Genomic DNA, 22,653 nt, shown 5'->3' on the forward strand with positions numbered 1-22,653 from the left:
ATAATATCCCAGGGAAGCATATCTTCTCATACCTATGAACAGAGCATAAAGCCAAGGGTTTGCTCTCCTGACAACAGATTAACTGTTAGGAAGTGCAGGACCCTAAAGGCATTTCTGTGGCCATACATCACAACAAATTCGTGCAATAAATGAAATTTCTCTTTGTTGGATTAAAAATGTTACAAGATGATCTACCTTTTGCCTTGGGGATGTGCTATCTCATCTCTGGCTATAATTGTAGGGGAGGTTGGAGTGTGGTAAAGAAGTATTCCTTCATTTAAGCAGAGAGCTAGGTATCCCTTTTTTTGTCCTCACAGCAATACTCAGAACACTGAGCTAGCTCAGTAATACATTTCACCTGTGGACATACTGTTGTTACTAAGTGGAAGAACTTTCAGGATTCAGACGCCTGTCCATGCTCTTGATACCAGATACTTCCCCCTAACTTCAGTAGGCCATTATTTCCCCTGAATTCTAGGTGTTACTTTTAAGAAACTGTCATTAAGTCATAACATTTCTTTTATTTAAGATGGGTGGATAATTATTTGTTAATTATTATTGTTATGCATCAACTTAGATACATACTATTAGGCTACTGTCATTATAACTCTGTAGTGGCTGGCAGGTCTTCATAAACTTACTTCACAAAATTGGAGAGAAAAGTAAAATAGAATTTTAAGCCATTATTATTCCCATCTTTGGCTGCACAGCACAACTGTTCACACTTACCGAAGGACATCCTTTACACTCGCTCTGGAACACCTGCCCCTCAATGGGAAGGGCCTTGTAGTTTGAATCAACTGCTTTAATTATGGCTGCTATGTGCTTTCCAGACATTAGTCTTGGGCCTGCTTCAGTCGTCTTCAGCTCTAATTTCTGCCTGAATAACCAAGGAAGATAAATATCACATCAGCAGAATTCTTTTGAGTGAACAAGCTACTAATTTCCATTTTGGGGGCACACAAGATACTAATTTATTCACGTCGCGTTAAGGCCATGTCTTTTAAACTGCGATGTCTCCAACGGTAACACAAACCTCAAGATAATTATGAAATCTTTCTAGAGCAATAATTTTATTCAAAGATTGAAAATTTAAAGGTAGATTTTCAATATATAATGACAAGAGAATACAGAGAAGAAAATTTGCATGGATACTTAATAAGATATGCAGTGTCACCTCTTTTGAATTTAGCCCAGCTTTCTGAAAATGGTATCCTTAATACAACCACATGTCACTTAATAACTAAGACAATTTGGAAATCTTTATTTTCCAAAAATGGCCTTGATAATATTCTTGTCTAATATGATCTTTTAGACCCTCTCTCCTAGCAAGAGGTAGAGTATACATCCCTCTCCTTGAGTCTGGGCAGGGTCTCTGACTGTCCCAATAATAGATAGTAGAAGTGACACTACATGACTACTCAAGCTAAGTCATAAAAGGGAATTCAGCTTTCGTCTGGCACGCTAGCAGTATGTGTACCTTTGTAGACTTAATTGTCATGTGAGAAGTCTGGCTCCCTGAAGCTGCCATGTTGAGAAGCCACATGGAGATAAAGAGAGATGCATGAGGAGCCTCAGTACTTTGTGTCTTCCCAGCCCAGATACCAGGGAGCTGAGGGAGCAACCTCTGAAAAGTTCTGGTCAGTGACTACCTGCAACTGCGTAACAGACACAAGCAAGGCATTCCTAGTGGGTACGGCAAGCCCCAGACTTAGAGAGAATAATAACATGAATGCTGCTTCTTACACCACTAAATTTGGAGTGGTTTGTTATAGAGCAATGAAAACCTGAAAGACCTGATTAGTAATTAAAATATTAATTTCTATGAAAATAATAGTAGAATATAAAATTCTATTCCAGATGAGACTTCAATAACATTTCAAGAATTTTAGGCACCTCTCCCAAGATTTGGCATCCATTCATCTCTGACATGACAGCTACTTTAGAGGAGATAGTTGTGAAAAATTGTCATAAAATATAATACATTGAATGCTAAAACAATGTTCTTCTAAATTAAAATCTGAAAATAACACATACTATTAGATTTGAAATTCTAATTCTTAAGCCTGTGAGACCTATTTTGACCAAAGAACTTTTCTCAAATTGGAATAATAAGCTTGAATATGTAAGTACTATAAATCATATAAAAGTTCTGTCACATCACTTTACTATGAAACTTTCTATGTGTTTCTTAACAACAGTAACAACAAAAAAAAATCTCAAGGAGAGAACATGCAAATGCTACCACCTTTTTAATACTAACATTGAAAACATTTGACAGAGAAATTAGAAAATAAACTAGAATAAATCAGATTGCCTTTTTAAAATTTAAATTCTATTTAATAAACAATTTTTAATGAAACTGTATTTCAAAATAGTATTTATTACATGTGATACTTATTGTAGATAATGTGAAAAATAAAATATGTGAAAGATATAAATTACTGTTTTCAAGGAGCTCACAGTCAAAATGAGGAAGCACTGTATATACTTAAAAACCAAATATAATAATCTATAAAAGAAGAATAAAGAAAATTTAAAATTTCAGCATTGTCTTACTTTGATACTATTTTGCCAGTAATGGTTCGTAGAAAATTCAGCCCAAAAGCATGTGTCTCTTCTGCAAGCACAGCTATAACAAAGCTGTCTTCTATCTTGTAGGTAGTGACAGATGTGGCTTTCGAAGTGACACCCAAGACCTAAAAAGGTAAATATTTGTAGTTGTAACATTTAATCAGCTTTTAATCTTTGAATTAAGTTAAATACCAACTATCTTTTAATCATCAAAGGAGCTTCCCCTTTACCCCTCCCCTACCATTCAAACCTATAACATATGAAAATAAACCTGTTCATTTTATAATATGTGAAATTATACCCTACTAAAAATTAGAAATGTTCCCAAATTACATCATTACCTTATCTTCTATTATTTTAAATTCAATTCTACAAAATGTAATTATTTAGATGCTTCAAAAAAGTGTATCAATCATACCTGATTTATAGCTGTAAATCCAGACCTTTCTATTTTGCATGAATCCAAGGCCTTAATTTTGATCACTTTGTCTTGATGACCCTGGTAGGTCACTTTACAATCCCCAGAAATATCTACCTAAAAATAAAGTATAAATATAGTGTTTAGGATTTTCACATGGATCATTTGAATGCCAGAGGGAATTGGCTTGAAAATTGGGGTCCCTACTATGTTATGGGAGGGTTGCCTTTTTGTCCAGGCTGACAAGTTAGAAAGACGGGAAGAACTCAATGTTTCCTGTAGCAAGTGGATTCTTTTTCATCCTCTTTGGTTGAATCCTACTAGTGCCTTCTTAATGCCCAAGGAATAATAAAGAATTTCTGACTTCTCTCTAATGTCTACTAAGAATTGGACAAATGGCATGGTCAAATCCAAAACCTCCGGTAAATGGGTAATTATGTGGTAAGGGAAGTTGCTTTTAATGTTATATCTAGGCTGTGTGTTTGTGAGTGTGTGTGTGTGTGTTGTGTGTGTGTGTGTTTGTGAGTGTGTGTGTGTGTGTGTGTGCCCTTTGACCAGCTAGGTATGATTAGAAATCTTTAAAAACCTGTTTGGATTAATTCAACTCATTATAAGTCACATCAACAAATTGAGTGTAGGCAAATGTCTCCCATACAAATTCTGTTTAGCTTCTTTTGGCCTTTCAGCAGCACCACACCCAACCTCCATTCTAGCAAGCTAACATTCGCTTGGCCCAGCCCTGCCATCAGATTTTCTCACTCACTCCAGGGCTGTCTGAATTCAGGCTAGGAAGCTTGGACTCAGCTCCACCTTTACTCCAAGTGTGGTGTTGGGGGAGCCATGTGACTTCTCTAGTTTAACCTCAGTTCCTTCATCTGTAAAATGAAGGGGGCCGGTATAGACCAATGGCTTCTCAAACTGACAATGCATTCAACTTATCTGAGAAAACTGCTAAAATATAGATGCTTAGGTCCTCCCTCATATAGTGAATCAGAATCTATAGTGAATCCTGGGAATCTATATTTTTAATAAGCTTCCCTTGGAAAAGGGATACAAAGTGATGCCAATGGATGGGTCCCCAAGTTTTTCTGCATCTCTGTCTTTCAGTCACTCTATAAGTCTCCTTAGTGTAACTGAGTGGAGTTCCCTTTCCCCTGTTTTTGAGTACCCATTGGTGTAAATGGCAATTTGTTTCATGTGTAAATGAGACATGACCATCCAGCTTACCTTTACTGAGTATTACCATAGTAGTAACTTTTTAAAAATATATATCTTTTATTGATTTTTTTACAGAGAGGAAGGGGAAGAGATAAAGAGTTAGAAACATTGATGAGAAAGAAACATTGATCACCTGCCTCCTGCACACCCCTACTGGGGATGTGCCCGCAGCCAAGGTACACGCCCTTGACCGAAATCGAACCTGGGACCCTTCAGTCCACAGGCCAACGCTCTAGCCACTGAGCCAAACTGGTTAGGACAACTTTTTTTTTTCTTTTACTAACTTTCTATAAATAGAAAGTGATACAAATAATCTAGGGAACTCTATTGATAAACAAGATTCTGAATTTTTAATAATATTAGTAAGTACCTCATTGGTGGTTCCAGAGCTTAACTGCATCTGAAATAAGCTAGCCAGGCCTCTCTTGAGATTTTCGATGGCCACAGGCTCATTTTCATATGAGTAGAAGTTTTTGACCTAAGGAAAGAAAAAGACAAATATAAATAAAGCAAAAAAATCATTGTTTTTCATATTTGGTTAAATAAGTGGCAGGAAAGGTTCAGATTCTTATCCCTCTCAATTCCTGGAGAAAGAGATCTGTTACTGGGGTTTCTTTTGTTGTGAAAAGAAGCTATTTAAATTTCTAAGAAACTAGACCATCAGAATATGAAATTGCAGGAGACTGCTAGTGAAGGCTCTGAACAAGATGGACATAGCATAGGGGAAAGAGGGTGCAGACATAGGCTGGGATTTCTGTGAAAACAAGGATTGCCCAAGGAAGAGAAATTAGAAACATTCTCTTTGAACAAGTCGACATATTCTCTACATGTAACTCTGCTTGAAACAAAAACTGACCAAGGTTTAAAACAACAAAGAAATAGGTTTTTAGAAGAGAATGGCAATCACCACTCTTGAGAATGCAGAGAAAGCACAGCCACCAAGGGCTTTGATAAGGGCCCAGACGTGGCCATAATGCCCGTGGACACAATTCCACAGGGGTGATTATCTCTGCCTGGCCCTCCACAGCACTTATACTGGCTTTCAGTCTAAGCAGATACGGAAGGTGGGAAGATCTCAGGCTGATTGGGTTCCTGCATGGCCTGCTCCTGGCACTGCTTTGAGTTTCCCTTTAGAAGGCAGGAAACAGAGGGTAGAATGAGGAGAGTGACTGTGAGTAGGCTGCAGTAGTAAATGGCTTACTTAGCTTTGCTTCATCCTTGATATTATTATAGGCACAGGGGTGATAACAATGTCTCATATCATTTTGATTATTTAGGTCATGTTTAAGAAATAAGGATAAAAATACAAAGAACATTTTTCAGGCTGTCATTTTTCACCCTGTATTAACTCCAAACACTTCACACGATTTAAAACTAGAGGATGGATATAGCTTCCCTGTAAAAATTCCCAAGGTCTATGGTAATTACAGCTGGGAACTTCTACTAGAAATATCCTGAATACCTTCCTATTTTTCTTTAAAGCCAACCATGACTTCTCAAGTAAAACAGATCCTTAATTGTTCAATTAATTCAATTAATACCAATCTGAACAATTCAGCCAACATGAAAATTCTCCATAACTTAGAAGAGAATATTTTGCCTGAATTATGCACAATTGCCTCAAATCTCTATTTTTATTTTCTACATGTATTCTGCCTAGTGACAGATTTACTAGGTACTTTGTCCAACTCGTAATCAGTTTTAGTCATTACATTGGACAAACCTTAAGTGTTGGAATTGTGTTTGTCCAGGTAGAAAAGGAATTGGAATACTGACCTCAGCATCTGAAAATCTATGATGTCATATTCTCAAACAAATCACTGACAATTTCTCAGATACCAGGCTGAGTTTCTGATGTTTTATTTTGTGAACTGGGTCTTTATTTCTTTTTAGGAATTACACTGTAACTTCTTTTTCAAATATTTCAGAGTATGATATCTCCAGATATCATGACTATTATAGGTTCATAACTGGATCACTTGAGCCTGGATACAGTCAGAAGGCCCACTGGTGGCACATGCTTATGGCCTGTGACTTTTTAGGCCTGAGTCTTAAATACTTTAGAAAGCAAGAGAAGTGGGAAAAATACTTTTACTTATCATCCATATCCTCACTGTCCTTCCAGGCTAAAAAAAAAAAAAAATGATGTGCCTGAACTATTTATAAAGTTTGACCTAAAATTTCAGGAAACCCAGTTCTCAGATTTAATCTCTGGACTCTGCATAAAGTGAAGTGCTCTTCGATTATTGACCCACTTCTATGGATCAAGATTTGCTCTTGACTGCTAATCACTAGTAAAATGCTGTTTGAGACTTTTTTTTTTATTTTTCCTGGAAGGCTAAACAATGTAAACTATGAGACATAAAGAGACTTTTTTTTTTTTCATTCCTTCTATTTTTATTACTTTCCTAGAACTACAAAAGTGGGCAAGTCTTTTTTTCTTTGTATGACTGCTACTTTGGGGGCCTAAATTCTGTTCTCTTAGTGCAGACCATTGAGGTGCAAACAGACAGCACTAGAATTTATATTAGCTAAATGTCAAAACTGTTAGAATTAACAAGCTTTTGATAATTAAAAAAAATAGTAATTAAGTCAGAACTTTGCAGTTCAATTCATGTGGCTATCACTGCAATAATCTTACATTTATTATTTCACAGCAGGAATTAAGTTTTATTACACTCAGGCCATAAAACTGATTTCTTCACTCGGTTTTGAAATGAGCTCTGAATATCTGAGAGCACAGGACTCTTATCTAAATTCAGAGTCCCCAGAGCTTCCGGAGAGCCACAGTGGCACAACCTAGTGACAAACTAAGCCTTGAACCTGAGGAAACCAAACATAGAGGGAGGGGGAGGGGTTGCGGGGAAGGAGATGAGGTGCCTCTTGCTGCCAAATTTTGAGGGTCAATTTCCCCTTGAAATCAGTAGGGATTATTCATGTTTTTTCCTTAGGGGCAAAAATGCTTCTGTATATTCCCTTAATTTATACATTCTTTAAAAACAAGAGAAAGCAAAATTACATTAGCAGCAAAAATTTACAAAAAGGATCCCAGCAAAGAGAGATTAGTCATTTTTTTCTACTTAGCTGGAGTTATAGCTCTAAACAGATCTTTGATACATATGACACATAGGAACCAGCACATTGGAAAATGGACAAGTGAAGAAGTCTATGAAGAATGAGAGCTGCAAGGAGTCACATTTAGTTGGGAGGCTCAGTGTGTGTACAGAAACCACACTGCAGATTCAGAGAGCAAACCAATTTCTAGAAACAACACAAAATAAAGGGCTGACTCAGCAGCCACATAGTTAATCAATACTGACAGCAAAAGCCAGAAATGGAAATTCAGTAATTATCCAGCTCACTGGATTCGAACTTTAGGTCAAGAAGAATCCATGCTGCAACTTGAGGTATCTTTTGCTTGTCAGTGTTAATCAACTTAACCAGAAAACTTTCATGTTTCCAACTTCACTTATGATTTATAGACAAAACTAGTCATGCCCCGACACTTGGGGAGAGATAATTGGGCATGAAAAAAAAAGATGTTCAATAAATATGTATCTAAGTGTTTTAATCGGCTTTTAAAAAATCAGCTTTTATCATGTAAATATGGGAGCTTAAAACAGTGGGCTCAGGAAAGACAAGAAATACATGCTAATGAGTATCCTTGAAATCACAGAAGTTTCAAGGCATGAAATTTAATTTGAGCCTGGGGTAGAAAATACTCTTTAAAAAAACTGTCAATCAACAGTTCAACCTTCCCTTTCCCATCTTCTCTCATAGTAAGCTGAAGAAGCAAGGGTTTAAATAATGATCTTTCTGACAGTGATGTGGCTGAAAATTCCACATAGCTTCTTAGTCTCCAGGGTCATGGGTCTTTTTCCGGTAAATTCTTTATCATATAATTGAAAGATACCACAATGTACTTTAACCTGTAAATCATCACAAGTCATGGCTCCTATAGAATTGGCACAGTGGAGTCACTGAAATAATGATGTGGCAGCTTCATCCCAGCCTTTGAACAGTCAGGGCACCGAGTTCTTTCGTGTGTGTAACAAAAGACTTTGTACTCAACTGCTATCCAAGGGGCTATAAAATGATTGGTGGTCATTAAGACTATAAATGCAATTAATATTTTATGGGATCAAGTGTTTTGCCACATTGGAAGGCCAGAGAAGAAAATGACAGTATTTCATGTTTTTAACAAAGTTGTGGAGTGTGAAAATCAAGTGAGTTAATAGATATAATGAAGAATGAAATAGGGATGCTCAAGTCAACGAAAGAGGTGCTATTTTCCCCAAATGCTTTCCAGCTGGAAGATAGTATAACATAGTGGTTTCCAGCATAGATTCTAAAATTAGACCCTGTGTTTTAAGTTCCAGTTCCACCACTTGTCAGTGCTGTGACCCTAGGCAAATTTCTTCTCTTGACTTTGGTTTCCTGCTTCCTAGGGCTGTCCTGAGGATAAAGGAGATAATTCATATAATGCCTTCAGTCAGTGCAGGCTTTGAGTGTGAAGAACTTTTAGCTATTATTAAGCAAACAATAAGCAAAGCCTTTCTCAAAATCGGACTCATTTTAGCCCCATATATCCTTATTAGCTCATTCCTTTAGTTTACAAGCATCTATTGCATGCCCACTATGAACAAAGCACTGGATATATAGACATAAACATAATTGCTGCCCACAAGAAGCCGACTGCTAATGTGGGTGGCAAAGAGAGGATTACAATACCCTGTGATAAATGCTTTCATGACAATGAACCCAGGGAAGGAGAGGGTTTGAGAGAATGTTGGGAAGGGCTTCCTGACTGATGCACCACGTCAGTCAGTGCAAGGCATGGTTCTGGGTGCTAGGGGGAAGTGGGAGTCGAAAGGCATGAAGGTCAGGGGAGGGCTGGAATATAAAGAACAGGAATTTTCTCCACTGAGACCCGTGAACAGAAATGACCAAAAGAAAGTGATAAAGGCCATGAGTGAGCTACAAAGGGCTAAAGGGGTTGTTCTAAAGAGGACTATTTATTTCCAACGGCTGGAAGCACATGAGCTTTATAAAAGAAAGGCCCCTGAGCCAAACCTGGAACATGGTATTTTAACAAGTGGAGAAGAAGAGAAGCATTCTTTTTTGTCTTTTTCTTTTATCTTTCTTGTTGAAAGTATTACAGATGTCCCCCCTCTTTTTGCTGAGATGTTGATTCATATTTGATTGTAGGAGAGGCAACCACATAATAATTCTTCTTTTGTGAGTTCCTTTTTAGTACATTATATAAAAACATGCACCATGATTAGAAATGTATGGCATGTCTAAATTTTATATTTTTAAATATTTGTTTTCATCTTTATTTTGAATCTAGGACTTTTGAATCTAGAGAAATTTTAGAGATGTGTAGAGTTTTAAATTTAAGGGCCTTTTCTATTTTTCTACTTTAGTTACTAAAATTGAGCTTTCCTCTTTATTAATGTATTTTTTATACATGTAAATGTAATATCTATACTTTTCATAAAACCACATATGTAATGCCTAATAATTCACTGATCACAATTCTTTCTCCCAAACATATTTAGACAAAATCACAAGTAATGCACACTTACAGAATTTTCTGAGCAAATTTTCAAATAGATATAGTGTTCATTCATTATGCATAAAATGTTTTTCAAAGTCATAGTTTTGAAAGAATCTCTATATGTTTCTTAAAAAAATCAATACTAACTTAGAAATGCCATATCCTTTCAAAAGCTTCAATTTTGTACTTTAATCAGATATTGATATTCTCATAACTAGTTAATATCACATACCTGTTAGATCATTTCATTCATAATTTGTCTACTTTCCTGAATTTATTCAATCACCTGTGATAAATTTTAGCATTACAGTATCTTTTTAATCCTTCTTAATTTAATAACAAATGTACCTTTCAACAATCTCTGTTATAAACAAGTACTTGATTTTACTATAAAGATTTTTATAAAATTTTTAACTGGCTAGAAAATATAAATGAATTGAATGCCTTGATTTACTTCTGAAACATTTAATTTGCAACCTGTTTATTAGGTCTTGAAAAAATTTCATTTACCATAAAAGTAGTGATGCCATGATCACCTAAGAATAATACCTACTAAAGGGAAGAAAAATGTGAAGTTGGAGAGAAAAGATGTGTGACCCCGCCTCCCCCTGCCTCCCAAATCACTTTTACCTTTCCATGGACAAGATGAAGGAGCACAGGTCTTTGTAAAGCTTCCAAGTTTTCTTTTCTTACGATTTTGGCTGGATTTTTTCCTTTGAAAATGCTCTTCTCTCCCCTCTTCTGATTCACATTTTCAACATTTACATCTTTGATCTGGAATCATGGAAAGAAACCTATTAGAAAGCTTTCTTTTTCTGTTTTCATCAGATTCTCTGAGAAAAGAAAATGATAAAGCAATAAGCAGAGTTGGTCATAATTTCTTCTGTTGTTTTTTTCAATTTATGACTCAGAGGACCTAGCCATTAACTTTAAAAGAATGGAGAAGATATTCAACAATCAGGTTTTTAAATTAGGTAAAAATACCGATACTTAAAGAAATCTGTGACTTCAGGTTTATAATAATTATGACTAGAAGATGGCTCTTTTATGTTACTGTCATTCATTTGTTTTGAACTGTTGCAATCTGATCTCTTTACATTCTGTACCATTTGTTTGGGAGGAGTCCTGTCCCATTGCACTTCATCTTCATATACAAAATTAAAGATGAAAAGTGTAATTTCTGAATAAGAGATACATAATATTTGCTGCAGAATACTTGCATTGAGAAATGACTCAGAGAGATGGATGATGAAATTTTGATCCAATATGGAAGACACAATAGCTACTGGAGACAACCAAAAAAGCAAAGATAGCTTGATAAATATATTGCAATGACACCTCATTATAAAGTATAACAGCAACTACTTATTGGTTACAATAAAGCAAATTTTGGTTTGTGTACCTATTTCACATCAACATGTAAAAGATTAACAGACTTTACTAAAGAAATAATTTGCCTTTAGATGCTTAAAAAGCAAATATGGAATCTCCATATATTAAAACTGGGAGAAATCCCAGAGGCTATCTAACTTGACCTCCTTTCTCAACCCATATATCTAAAACATTATAACTGACCAAACACTGCCATGCAGAGGACTACCCGGTTTTTCCTTAGAAAGAATACAGTATAGTCTTATTCCCTCATTGGTAATTCCACCTGTTATGTCAAGGAACTCAGGAAAACTGGGAGGTCCAATTTATCTCCTCTTTCAGTTATAATAGTCTCAATTGTTTTTCACGTGACATTAATTATAGATTCCTGACTCCCAGAACATTTCAAATGGATTCTAGTTTAATGTGTCTGTTAATATGACACATAGAACTGGACATCACCAGCATATGCCTTCTTTGGCCTACTTCAACAATTTGGAAAGATTCAAATCACTTTAGATATATGTGTTTTAGTGACAGAAAACAAACTAAATGGTTGTACAACCAAGAACATAAAACAAGTGCTATTGAATGGTACACGTCTCAAAGACTTTGCTGACATATAACGTTTGCATCTTTCTGATAGAAAATACCCACCGTGATTTGGATCAGTTGGTCATCATCACCATCAGGATTCCTCCACAGTAAGACGACGTCCACATTGGAGGAAATTCGGTAACCCACACTGTCTTGGAGCTTTCCTTTGCCCTGATTAACAAAAACTTCAGTGGAGTATGTGAGTTTGTACAGCCGGTCATTATTTAAAGAGAGACCAGTGGTGTGACCTGCATAAAGATAGTGAAACAAGTCAAGTCTTGGTAATAAGGCATCTATCAGCCCAGAAATGTGCCATCTTGAAATTGAAGCATTCTCATCTAGTAGAGTTGTGCCCAGTGGGAGCTCAGTGACTATTTGTTAAATGAAAGGTGGTTCTATTTCTCATCTGCTAAAATTATTGGCTTCAACAGCAACAACAAAAACAAGAAACAATAAGCTTCCATTCATAAACCTTTATTTACATCCCTAATCAATAATCAGAGTATCTAAATATTTCCCTAATTGAACTATAGAATATTGTTTAAGAAATGTCACTGTATTGCTTTAAGTTATATGAATATGACTTCTCCCCTGTCATCTATCTCTGCTTCATCAAGGTATAATAAACTAGAGGCCCAGTGCACAAAATTTGTGCACGGATTGGGTCCCTAGGCCTGACTGGCAATCAGGGCCCATCTGTGGGGCCACTGACGGGGCCTGGCACCACCTGCTCATCTGCACCACCATCCCACCACAGTCCCACTCTCCTCAGGGCCCATTAGGGCCAGCAGCACCTCCACTGCTGCCTGCTGCCAGCGCTGAGTAGCCGATGCCCACCATGTTCCGTGCAGCCCCTTGGAGGTCAATGCACGTCTAACTCCCAGTGGGTTGAACTCCCGCCCGTGGGGACAATTTGCATATTAGCCTTTTATTATATAAGATATGATTTTAAGTAGAGGTTCAGCCCTGGGATTGCTTTATAAAAGTAATACAAACCATTTGCAAATAAATGCAATGGCTCATTGCCAAAGTTATTTCAGGGGTCAGAAGGCAGTTCCTTTAATTGGGTATTTTGAATATTTAAAGAATATCCCTCCAATGTAATTTACTCTGTCAATTGCATTAATAAACTTTTAGTACAAAGGTACATTTCTAGGTTACACATATGTAAGTTTAAATTAGCTGTTTCTGAATAAAATTATGTTTCACTACATAAAACCTTAACACAGCCTTTAATTTGACAGAGGCAATTTAATGTCAAATAGTATACAAGTCAGTACTGGGAGCCAAAAAAGTTGATACATGGAGATCACACACTCTTCAATTCAGTTTAATTCAAAAAATGTATGGGAGTAGGATCAAGTTTTTCTTAGAGATGACTTGAAGTTTACAGTCTTACAAATTTTTTTCTTTGCATATTTCCTATCTACAGCTCTCAGGAGGTAGTAAAAAAGATTTCTGTATACATTTTTCCTCAGTGCTAATGAGCTTGCATCACCTAGTTAACTATAATAGGCAACCTTACCCCCGCCCCCCCTCAGGATATATGCACATGAGAGAGGTCAGGAAAGGAGGTTGTGATGAGTAGGCCAGAAATGAGACAGTTGAGAGAAAAAGTAAAAATTACTTTGCAAAGTTGAAAATTTAAGAAAACCTCTGAAAAGTCTTTACCATCTACTGTCTCCATCATCTAATACAGCACCTACTGCCCAGAGGAAAAAAATGGTCAGAATACATTGTCTCTAATAAACTAAGAGTTCTATATGCATTAATATACAGGGTGTCCCCCAAAAATGTATGCACACTTTAGCAGCTGATAGCTCAATTTTGAAAATGAAATGTACTTTAATAAAAACTGCCTTTATAATTATTCAAAGTGTGTGTATATATTTTGGGGAGACACCTATATTTAATTCTCACAAGAACTTAATAGGTATCATTATTAATCACATTTCATACATAAGGAAACTCTTTCAGTTACAATAGTCTCAATTGTTTTTCACGTGACATTAATTATAGATTCCTGACTCCCAGACATTTCAAATGGATTCTAGTTTAATGTGTCTGTTAATATGACACATAGAACTGGACATCACCAGAATATGCCTTCTGGTGATTATACATTTTTTTTGTATAATCACCAGGCACAGAGATTATACATTTTATCCAAGATCACCCAGATAGTTAATGGTGGAGTCAGGATGTGAACTCAGGCTGTCTGGCTTTAGAGATCAAGCTCTTCCCTATACCATATACACCTACACGTTTAGGTTGAACTCTTCTATTTCTAGGAAGTGAGCTAGGAATTCATTCATTCATTCAACAAGGATGTACTGAGCATCAATGGGATGGTGGGCACCTTTCTAGGCTCTGGAGCTATACCAGTTAACATGCAGATAAAATGTCTAATTTTGTGGAGTTTATAAGGAGGAGATGGGCAATAGCTTATATACTTATAAGTAATAAAAGTTTATAAAGAAACATGAAACAGAAAAGGGAATGGAGATGCTGAGAGAAAGACCTTTCTGAGAAGGTAATATTCTGGGCACAGGCTTCAGGCTACCCATGTGGATATCTGTGGGAGGGGCATCTCCACACTCCTACCACCCATCCTCCCCACAGAAGGAACAGCAAGTTCAAAGGCCCTGAGGAAAGTTCATGCAGGTGTAATGGAGGAACAGCTGGGAGGCAAAAGAGGCTGGAACTGAGTAAGTGAAATACAGCAGAAGGAAGTGAGGTCACATAGGTACCTATGGGTGGCAGGGAGATCTGGGGGGAGGACCTTTGCCTAGACTTATAATTTGACTCTGAGTAGATAGATGTGTGGCAAAGTTATGTGATCTGACAAACCTTCAAAGAAATGGGATAAGGAACCAAGAACTAGGGATCAGGAAAAGGCAGTGTGAAAGTGTGTATCCAAGTGTATAAACTCAAAAGCAGACTGTATCCAAGCAACAAGTCAGAACCTCAGGTATGAGATACGGAAGGCAGAAAAGGTCAGGAAAAACTTTGAAGGAGAAGAAATCTATGACTCCCTCTAGCCTTCCTTACCTCCACCTCTTCTACAGTTTAAGTAGGGACACTCCTGCAGGTTCAAATATTAGCTTTCTGGCCAAGAAAGATATTTTGGACAGAGAGGCCTTATTATAATGACACCTATAGAATTCCACACAAGGCATAAAGGAAATACATGTTTTCTTATCTAATCCTCACAGTCATTCTGAAAGATAGGCATTATATGACAGCTAAAAAAAGCTGAGTCTGCATTCAATTCAACATAGCAGATATAATGCAGAATTTGACACTTAAATTTACTGAGACCCAAGTTTTATGAACTACATGAAGGTGATTGTGATTAAAGTTACTATGAAAAGTTTGTAGAAAGGTAGCCTTCCTTAAATTCTGAAGCTTTCCAAACCATTGTGTTGACTATTGTGTGATTTTTCTTACTTTGACTTAACTGGACAATAGAATGTGAAAAGGGGCAACATATAATAGATCACTTTTTGATTGTGACTTAGAAGTGCTAAAACATGGGCAAGAATAAGCCTTGCTTCTCCTAGAACTTTTTCCTACCTCTTTCAACAGGAGATAAACCTAAAATGTTTGAAATAAATGGATTGGGTTGTAGTTTTCTGTTATCCTTTCCTCTTTGTAAATATTTCTCTGTTTATTGTTTAGAGATTGGCAACACTGGGCAAGGGGGACATGTTCTATTTATATTGTTGACATAATTTCTTTCTTAAGGTATTGCTCTTTTGAGCATGCAGAATGGCATTTTTGAAGCTAATCCTATATAATAAAGAGGTGATATGCAAATTGACCATCACACCCTCGCACAAGATGGCCACCCTATGTGGCCACAAGATGGCTGCCACAAGATGGCTGCCACAAGATGGCTGCCACAAGATGGCTGCCACAAGATGGCTGCCACAAGATGGCTGCCACAAGATGGCTGCCACAAGATGGCTGCCACAAGATGGCTGCCACAAGATGGCTGCCACAAGATGGCTGCCACAAGATGGCTGCCACAAGATGGCTGCCACAAGATGGCTGCCACAAGATGGCTGCCACAAGATGGCTGCCACAAGATGGCTGCCACAAGATGGCTGCCACAAGATGGCTGCCACAAGATGGCCAGCAGGTGAGGGCAGTTGGGGAAGACCAGGCCAGCAGGGGAGGGCAGTTGGGGAGAACCAGGCCTGCAGGGGAGGGCAGTTGAGGGGGGACCAGGCTTGCAAGGGAGGGAAGTTGGGGGTAATTGGGCTGGCAGGGGAGCAGTTAGGCATTGATCAGGCTGGCAGGGGAGTGGTTAGGGGTGATCAGGCTGGCAGGCTGAAGCGGTTAGGGGCAATCAGGCAGGCAGGCAGGCAAGCAGTTAGAAGCCAGCAGTCCCATATTGTAAGAGGGATTGGAGAGGGTGCAGGCTGGGCTGAGGGACACCCCTCCCCCCAGTGCATGAATTTTGTGTACCAGGTCTCTAGTGTTAGATAAAACCAGAAGAGAAAGAGTCAATACCTCTTCAAGGTTCCCCTTTAAGTGTATCTAGAATTTTTAAGGGACTTAAAAACAACAAACTTAGTTTCAAACCTTTAGGAAATATGTTAAAATACTCATTTATCAAACCTACATGAACCCAATAGACAGTTAATTGATTTAAGCAAGGAGACAAAGTAGAGATTTAGGATTCCAACAGAAAATTATAAGGCTGGAAGTAAGGGTAGGATGAAGGATAAGGGGGGAGGGGGAGGGGGATGGAATGGAAGATGATTAATGTGAATGAATTGAAAAGTATAGGGAAGGACATGAACTGAGAGAAAGACTGGAAATGAAGAAACAGTTCAGGTTTAGAAGTGGCAAGATTAAATAGAAAGTTTTTGTGTGGGTTAAGGAAAGTAAAAGTACTATAAAGAAAACCCAAAGAAGGCACTGAGAATAGATCCACTATTATAAAATATGATTCAGAAAAACTAGGGAAAACTTGAGTTTTCAGGATGTTCATACTCAGCATATCTCTTCTAAATAGACCTTCTTCCATATTAATCTGAATACCTTCCTCCATTCTCTTCACAGGTCAACATGCATTCAAAACCCACCCAAATCTGAGGATTTGCTGAACAGTTGCATTGACAATTAAATTTGAGATGAGTTTTGAGGTGCTGCATGAGATCCCAAAAATTTATAATGACCTTGAGGTAAATTCTTCTTAAGTAGTTTGCTTGTCAAATGTGAATCATTATAGAGAACAAGGAATTTATTATTAGTCACAGTATATAACACAAAAGGTTATCACATCTACGTAGAGGGAGAGCTGTCAAGTCCTGTACTTTTTATTTATGATATTTTGCATAAGCAGCTTGTACCATGAAGCTAATGGCACTTAAGTTTTGGGGCCCTCACTTGCCCAGGTTCATTTCAAGATCTTAGAAGGTGACACTAGCAATGTATACACATCTTTTTTCAGTAACATTTGTAAAAGTAAGGTATTTTTGCAATCTTTTCTCAAAAATGTCCCCTAAGTTGCATAATCTTCAGGTTCTAAAAATCTGGATTTACCACTGAACTTGTACACCGCAAACTGTAGCCAACTGTCATCTTCTAAAGCTGTGTGCTATTGTTGCCTGTGTGTATTGTTAAGTCTTTATTAGTGCATGTATCTGAAAATATTAAGTTATCCAAACTGCTTATTTATAGGGTGGGGGGAAAAGAAAAACCCACAAGAACTACTATATCTCAATTATTTTTTTCAAAACAATCATGGTATATTAGGTTTGATATTATGTTGTAAAAATCACTCAGATGTCAAATACACAAGAGTTTATTTGACATAATTAAATATGTCAAAGCTCTCTATATAATAATTCTCAGATATAATTTACAAATCATTACATTTTTCTCAAAAATTTTTTTTTCATTCAAGTAAGGACTGTATCTTTAAATACCAAACATTTCAGAAACTGGTGAGAAATACTGTCTTTAATTCAAGAAGAAAAAAAGTGTCATTTGCTTATGTGAAATAATTTAAATTTAGCCGTCCATTTATTGTTACCATAATAAAGACTGGCTTTCCCTCATGTGAAAATTTTCCATGCAAAAAATCTTAAGGAAAACCTTCACTTTGTCATCAAAAACCAATTATTCCAAATAGGTTTTAGAAGTTTACAAATCAACTGTTTTATATTAATTACTTAGAGTACATAGTTATTCAAATTGGACCTGATTATGCTAAATGATGTGTTAGATGAATTACCTTTGATAGTACGCCCTCTTAAGAGACTATAAAAAAGTGATAATTTTACAGGCGCAACATTTAGAAACCCCAGGATTAACTAGAGATTTAAAACAAGAGCCCATATTAATACAATCAGACTTCTCTTTGAAATGACAACTCATGTTTTTTCTTTCTCAAAGGTCTCAATTCATAGGTGTGTGTTTTTTTTTAAATCAAATTTATCTTAAAGTAGAAATGGTAACTACCAACACTATTTTTCAAAAGATAATAATTCTTCTTACTCTATGTCATGTACTTTTATTTTATGTAATTCACCAACTATGATGATTCTATCACTTCTAACAAGTAATGAAATTAAATACGTGCTTTACCGTTTCATTTGTAATTCTTTGGTAAATCACTTGCTTTTACATTGGGTCTAATTCTTCTTGATGTCACATTGCTAAGCAACTAGAAGGAAATTTAAAAGTGTGTGTTTTTTAAGTCCTCATTTACAATTCAAATAAAGGAGCTGCATTCAGGGAGGACCAACAGCAGCAGGTAACAATAGCTGGCATCTTTTTTTCTCCCTTTTCAAAATCCACCATGAATGAGAAATTGAAACAAGAAGCACACTAATCTGAGGCACTGAATCTAAAAAGGAACCTCTGTTTTTTATTGTATGGAGGAATTTGAATTCGGTTTTCATTCTAACCCAGTCATGCCTTCACAAACATCCCATAGTTACATGGTTTTGAAGATGGTTTAGTTAGAAACTCTTGCACTATTCACACACACACACACACACACACACACACACACAAGCACACACTGCCCCTTCAATGATTAAAATTAAAATTTAGCAAGAGGCAACACAAACTTACCTTTAACAGAAGCTGAGTACGAGGAAATGAAGCAGAGAAAAAGCACAGCTAGAAGAATCATATTGACTGTCCACCCTCTAATGCATCCAGCACCCAGCAAGGAGTCACTAAGAAGTGGTCTCTTCTGATGGCAGCAAGGAAATGTCCCTCCTTAGAACCTGCAATGATAATGTTTATCTCTGGGGAAAGGTCAGATTCCAAACTCCAAAATCAGGACTTAAGTTCACCAAAGGGCTCACTGTTAATGATTAAACACAGGTGGGCTGTAGTTTTCAGTCTTCCACTCTTTTTTTTTTTTTTTTTACTCAATAGGGAAAATAATTTTCACTTTTGAGAGCTAAACTAAACCAGTCTACTTGTAAATTCAGAAATACTTAGGGACATTTGAGAAAAACCAGTGGTGATATTTTTCTACTCAATAATAATCATCATGCCTATGATATTGAACACCTGTCTTCATGTTTTACTCTTTCATGTGGGAGGGTAGTGAGGATTCTCACTCAGCTAAACTTAATTGGATCTTGTGTATGTTATATGCTCATCTTTGAATTTGTTTATACCACCTGTGTGCATGCTATTAGAATAAATCACTCTAAATTTTAGGCTTAAACTTAAAAAATTCAAGTTGTACCACCACAAATCACTTTAATGTTAGAGTAGATAGAACGTTCATTTCTGAAACCTAGATAACTCCTTATGTGTGAAACGATAAAGGATTGTAGTAAATCCGCACTGCCTATTATTAATATACTAGCAGGCCTGCTAGTGTATTAATATCATAGTAGGCCTCTGGCTACATCTATAACAAGAAACAGTTGTCTGAGTCCCCCAATGTGCTGGATGGAGTCCCGGGGCTTTCTGAATCCCATTTCTAGGGAGAGATCCAGAGGGGAAATTCCAGCCCTTAACACTTTTGCTACAGAAAATTAATTAGGATACTTCTCTAGAATCAAAGCAAATACTCTAGTACGGCTAAGACCACATTAACTGAACCAACTTTTATCCTTGGAAACTCCTGCAAGGGACCTAATAATGAACAAAACTTACTAAAATAAGTTGGTTTGGGTGGCATGTAGGGTGGTTTTGGCAAAGGGGGACTAAAGTACTGGTGAAAGACTGTATGAATGAACTTGAAAATGCTTAAGGCCATATTTAATTATAAAATGGGTTCTCAAATCTACTCTTTGTCTTTCTCAAAACTCTTTTCTAGAATCTAGTTTAGACAACACAGGTAAAAGATAGCCAACTTGATAGGGCCACAAGATGAAACATAAAATTTAAAATCTACAAAGTTTATATAAAAAATTTAAAGCTGAAAATTGTTCATCTATGTCATCCATTGAGATTAGAACTTCATTCGCTGTCATAACCTTTGTATATAAATTATGGCAAAAGTACCCATACAAAAATAAAATGTTTGGCTGTAACTATCACATTAATGTTATAACTTATAAATAACAAGTTTTCCTGGGGTAAACAAACAAGACCATTCTTAGAAAAATACCTTTGTTGAAGAAATTTAAGTTTTTATGAATAGTAGGCATTATAAATACAAGGTGATGTGAAAGTCCTTTATTGCTTTACATATGAATAGATTTCTGTATGTTTCCACAATCTCAGCATTACATACATAGGGATATGAAGCCATTATAGTCACTCAAACTTTACATTCTTATTTATTTAAATTAAGAACCAGTTTGAATCGTATGTGATTCTGTGAGAATTGTCTTTTGTATTTCCATTTGAGGCTCATTTACACAGACTAAATGGTGCATGATACGTGTCTCTCAGGTAAAAGTACCATTTGTTGTCAGGTGCCAGAGTCCAACCAATAAAAGGCATATCACTATTGCCTAATAAATACTGTTTCACTCGAGCATTAGCTTTCTACTGGAAAGCTCCTATAATTCACTGTATTAGTCATTGCAATATAGATTGCTCAAATAAGGCTGCTTCTGTTGGCAATAAATAACATCATTCTTTTCTATTTTGTTATAATCTTTTCTATTTACAACAACACTTGAAAGACTTAAAATTAATGCCACTTTCCATATTCATTGAATTTTGTTACCAAAAAAGAGGCATTCTCCTCTCTTGCTTTGTTCATCAAGCAGAGCAAACATCTTCTATATATATAAAAGGCTAATATGCTAAGTGGCCTTCCCTCCATCCAGGTAATGACATCACGTAGCAACACCCAGCTTCCTCTCCCTAGTGACAACTAGCCTCCTTACAGTTTCTTCAGCCCAGAAACATGACTTGCTTTATAGCCAGGTTGAAACACTTTACACTGTAACCAAATGTCAGTGAAGCATTTTCCCATGCCTCATCTCATTTGATCCTCACAGAAGTCCTGGAATAGGTAGATAGGAGACTTGGTGGAATCTTATTTTCTTTTCATTAGCCAGAAAATGGCGATTTAGAAAGTTTAGAAACTTGACTGGACTGAAAAGAAAGAAATGGTGGACCTTGAAAATGACGTCAGGTTTTCTCACTGCACAGAATATAGTCAAACACTGCTGCAGTTAAATATTTTACCCTTTGTTCTCCCTGCATGATCTACAATAATAATCTGCTTCGTGTTGATATTTACTGCTGTGTTGCTGACAATTACCTGAAAGAGAAGTTGGGGTGCTTCACGGGGCTGGAAAAAGTTTAGCTAAATCAGAAAGCAGGTCTAATTAAGTAAGTTTGTTCTATATCTATAAAAGGCTAAGTTGACTCATGCATGCAAGATACATATAAAGCTCTCGCTGGCGCCAATTGCATGCATGTGTTTCGATCTGTCATTGTCGATCATGAATTTGTTTGACACTTCTATTATAGAGAAAGGGCGAATAGCGATATTAAAATATTTCTTCTAATTAATTTCCTTTCAATGTGCATGAGTTCATGCACTGGGCCACTAGTTGTACAATATATGTGGGAGAAACTGTATCTCCCAAAGCACATCAGCTATTTTACATGACATGTGAAGCAATACAGAAGCACAGCACAGAATAAAAATAACAAGAGTTGCCATCTATGGAATGATTACTATGTAGAATACACTATGCTAAGCACTTTACATTTTTATATTATATCCTAATAATTATTTTACATTAGAAAAATAAGACTCAGATTTAGTAAAATGATTTAAGGAGTATAAACAAACCTTGAAATCTAGACCCAATATTCTCCTTCACTTAAAAATGTTAGCGCATTATCCAGTTTTGCTCAGTTGTTAGAGCGTTGGCTCGAAGACTGAAGGGTTGCAGGTTTGATTCCCATCAAGGGTATGTACCTTAGTTGTGGCTCCATCCCTGGTTTTGGTCGGGGCACGTGTGGGAGGCAACCAGTCTCTCTCACATTAATGTTTCTCTCTCTGTCTCTCTCCCTTCCTTTCACTCTCTCTGAAAAAAATCAATGAAAAAAAAATCCTTGAATGAGGATTAACAACAACAAAAAAATAGAGATAGAAAATGGAAAAGTTGATTTATTATGGATGATATAGAATTGTTAATCAGGACTATCCTTTAGTAAGTCCACACAATTTGGGGTATGGAAGCTAACAGAACATTTGGCTGTTGTGATTAGAGGTACCTGGCTGAAATTACAGAGGAAAATACTGATCTGAGCCAGGTCAAAATAATATATTTTAAGACAATAACATTCCACTGGTAGTACATGGCACTGCTATACTACTATATTGCAGTGATAAATAAGAGACTATGAAATAAAGATGGATGACTAATTCCAAAGTACAGTTGTATTTCTGTTACATATCAGAGGTTGTTAGGAGTTAACTCGTTTTCCTTGATTAGAAGATAAGTGAATTTCA

At 36.6% G+C, this 22,653-nt stretch overlaps 1 protein-coding gene across 1 annotated transcript in view; it reads right to left on the reverse strand.

Moving 5' to 3' along the window:
• Positions 1-18,894, reverse strand: part of MTTP (microsomal triglyceride transfer protein) — a 45,594-nt gene extending 26,700 nt beyond the window's left edge. The window contains exons 1-7 of the mRNA XM_054723111.1: positions 18,834-18,894; positions 11,799-11,986; positions 10,401-10,544; positions 4,581-4,688; positions 2,993-3,109; positions 2,560-2,699; positions 730-880 (exon numbers count right to left, since the gene is read on the reverse strand). Coding sequence (XP_054579086.1) covers positions 730-880; positions 2,560-2,699; positions 2,993-3,109; positions 4,581-4,688; positions 10,401-10,544; positions 11,799-11,986; positions 18,834-18,894 — 909 coding nt within the window. The remainder of the gene's footprint in view (positions 1-729; positions 881-2,559; positions 2,700-2,992; positions 3,110-4,580; positions 4,689-10,400; positions 10,545-11,798; positions 11,987-18,833) is intronic.
• Between the last annotated feature and the right edge of the window lie 3,759 nt (positions 18,895-22,653).

This window comes from Eptesicus fuscus, chromosome 2, assembly GCF_027574615.1.
Source record: "Eptesicus fuscus isolate TK198812 chromosome 2, DD_ASM_mEF_20220401, whole genome shotgun sequence".
NCBI lineage: Eukaryota > Metazoa > Chordata > Mammalia > Chiroptera > Vespertilionidae > Eptesicus > Eptesicus fuscus.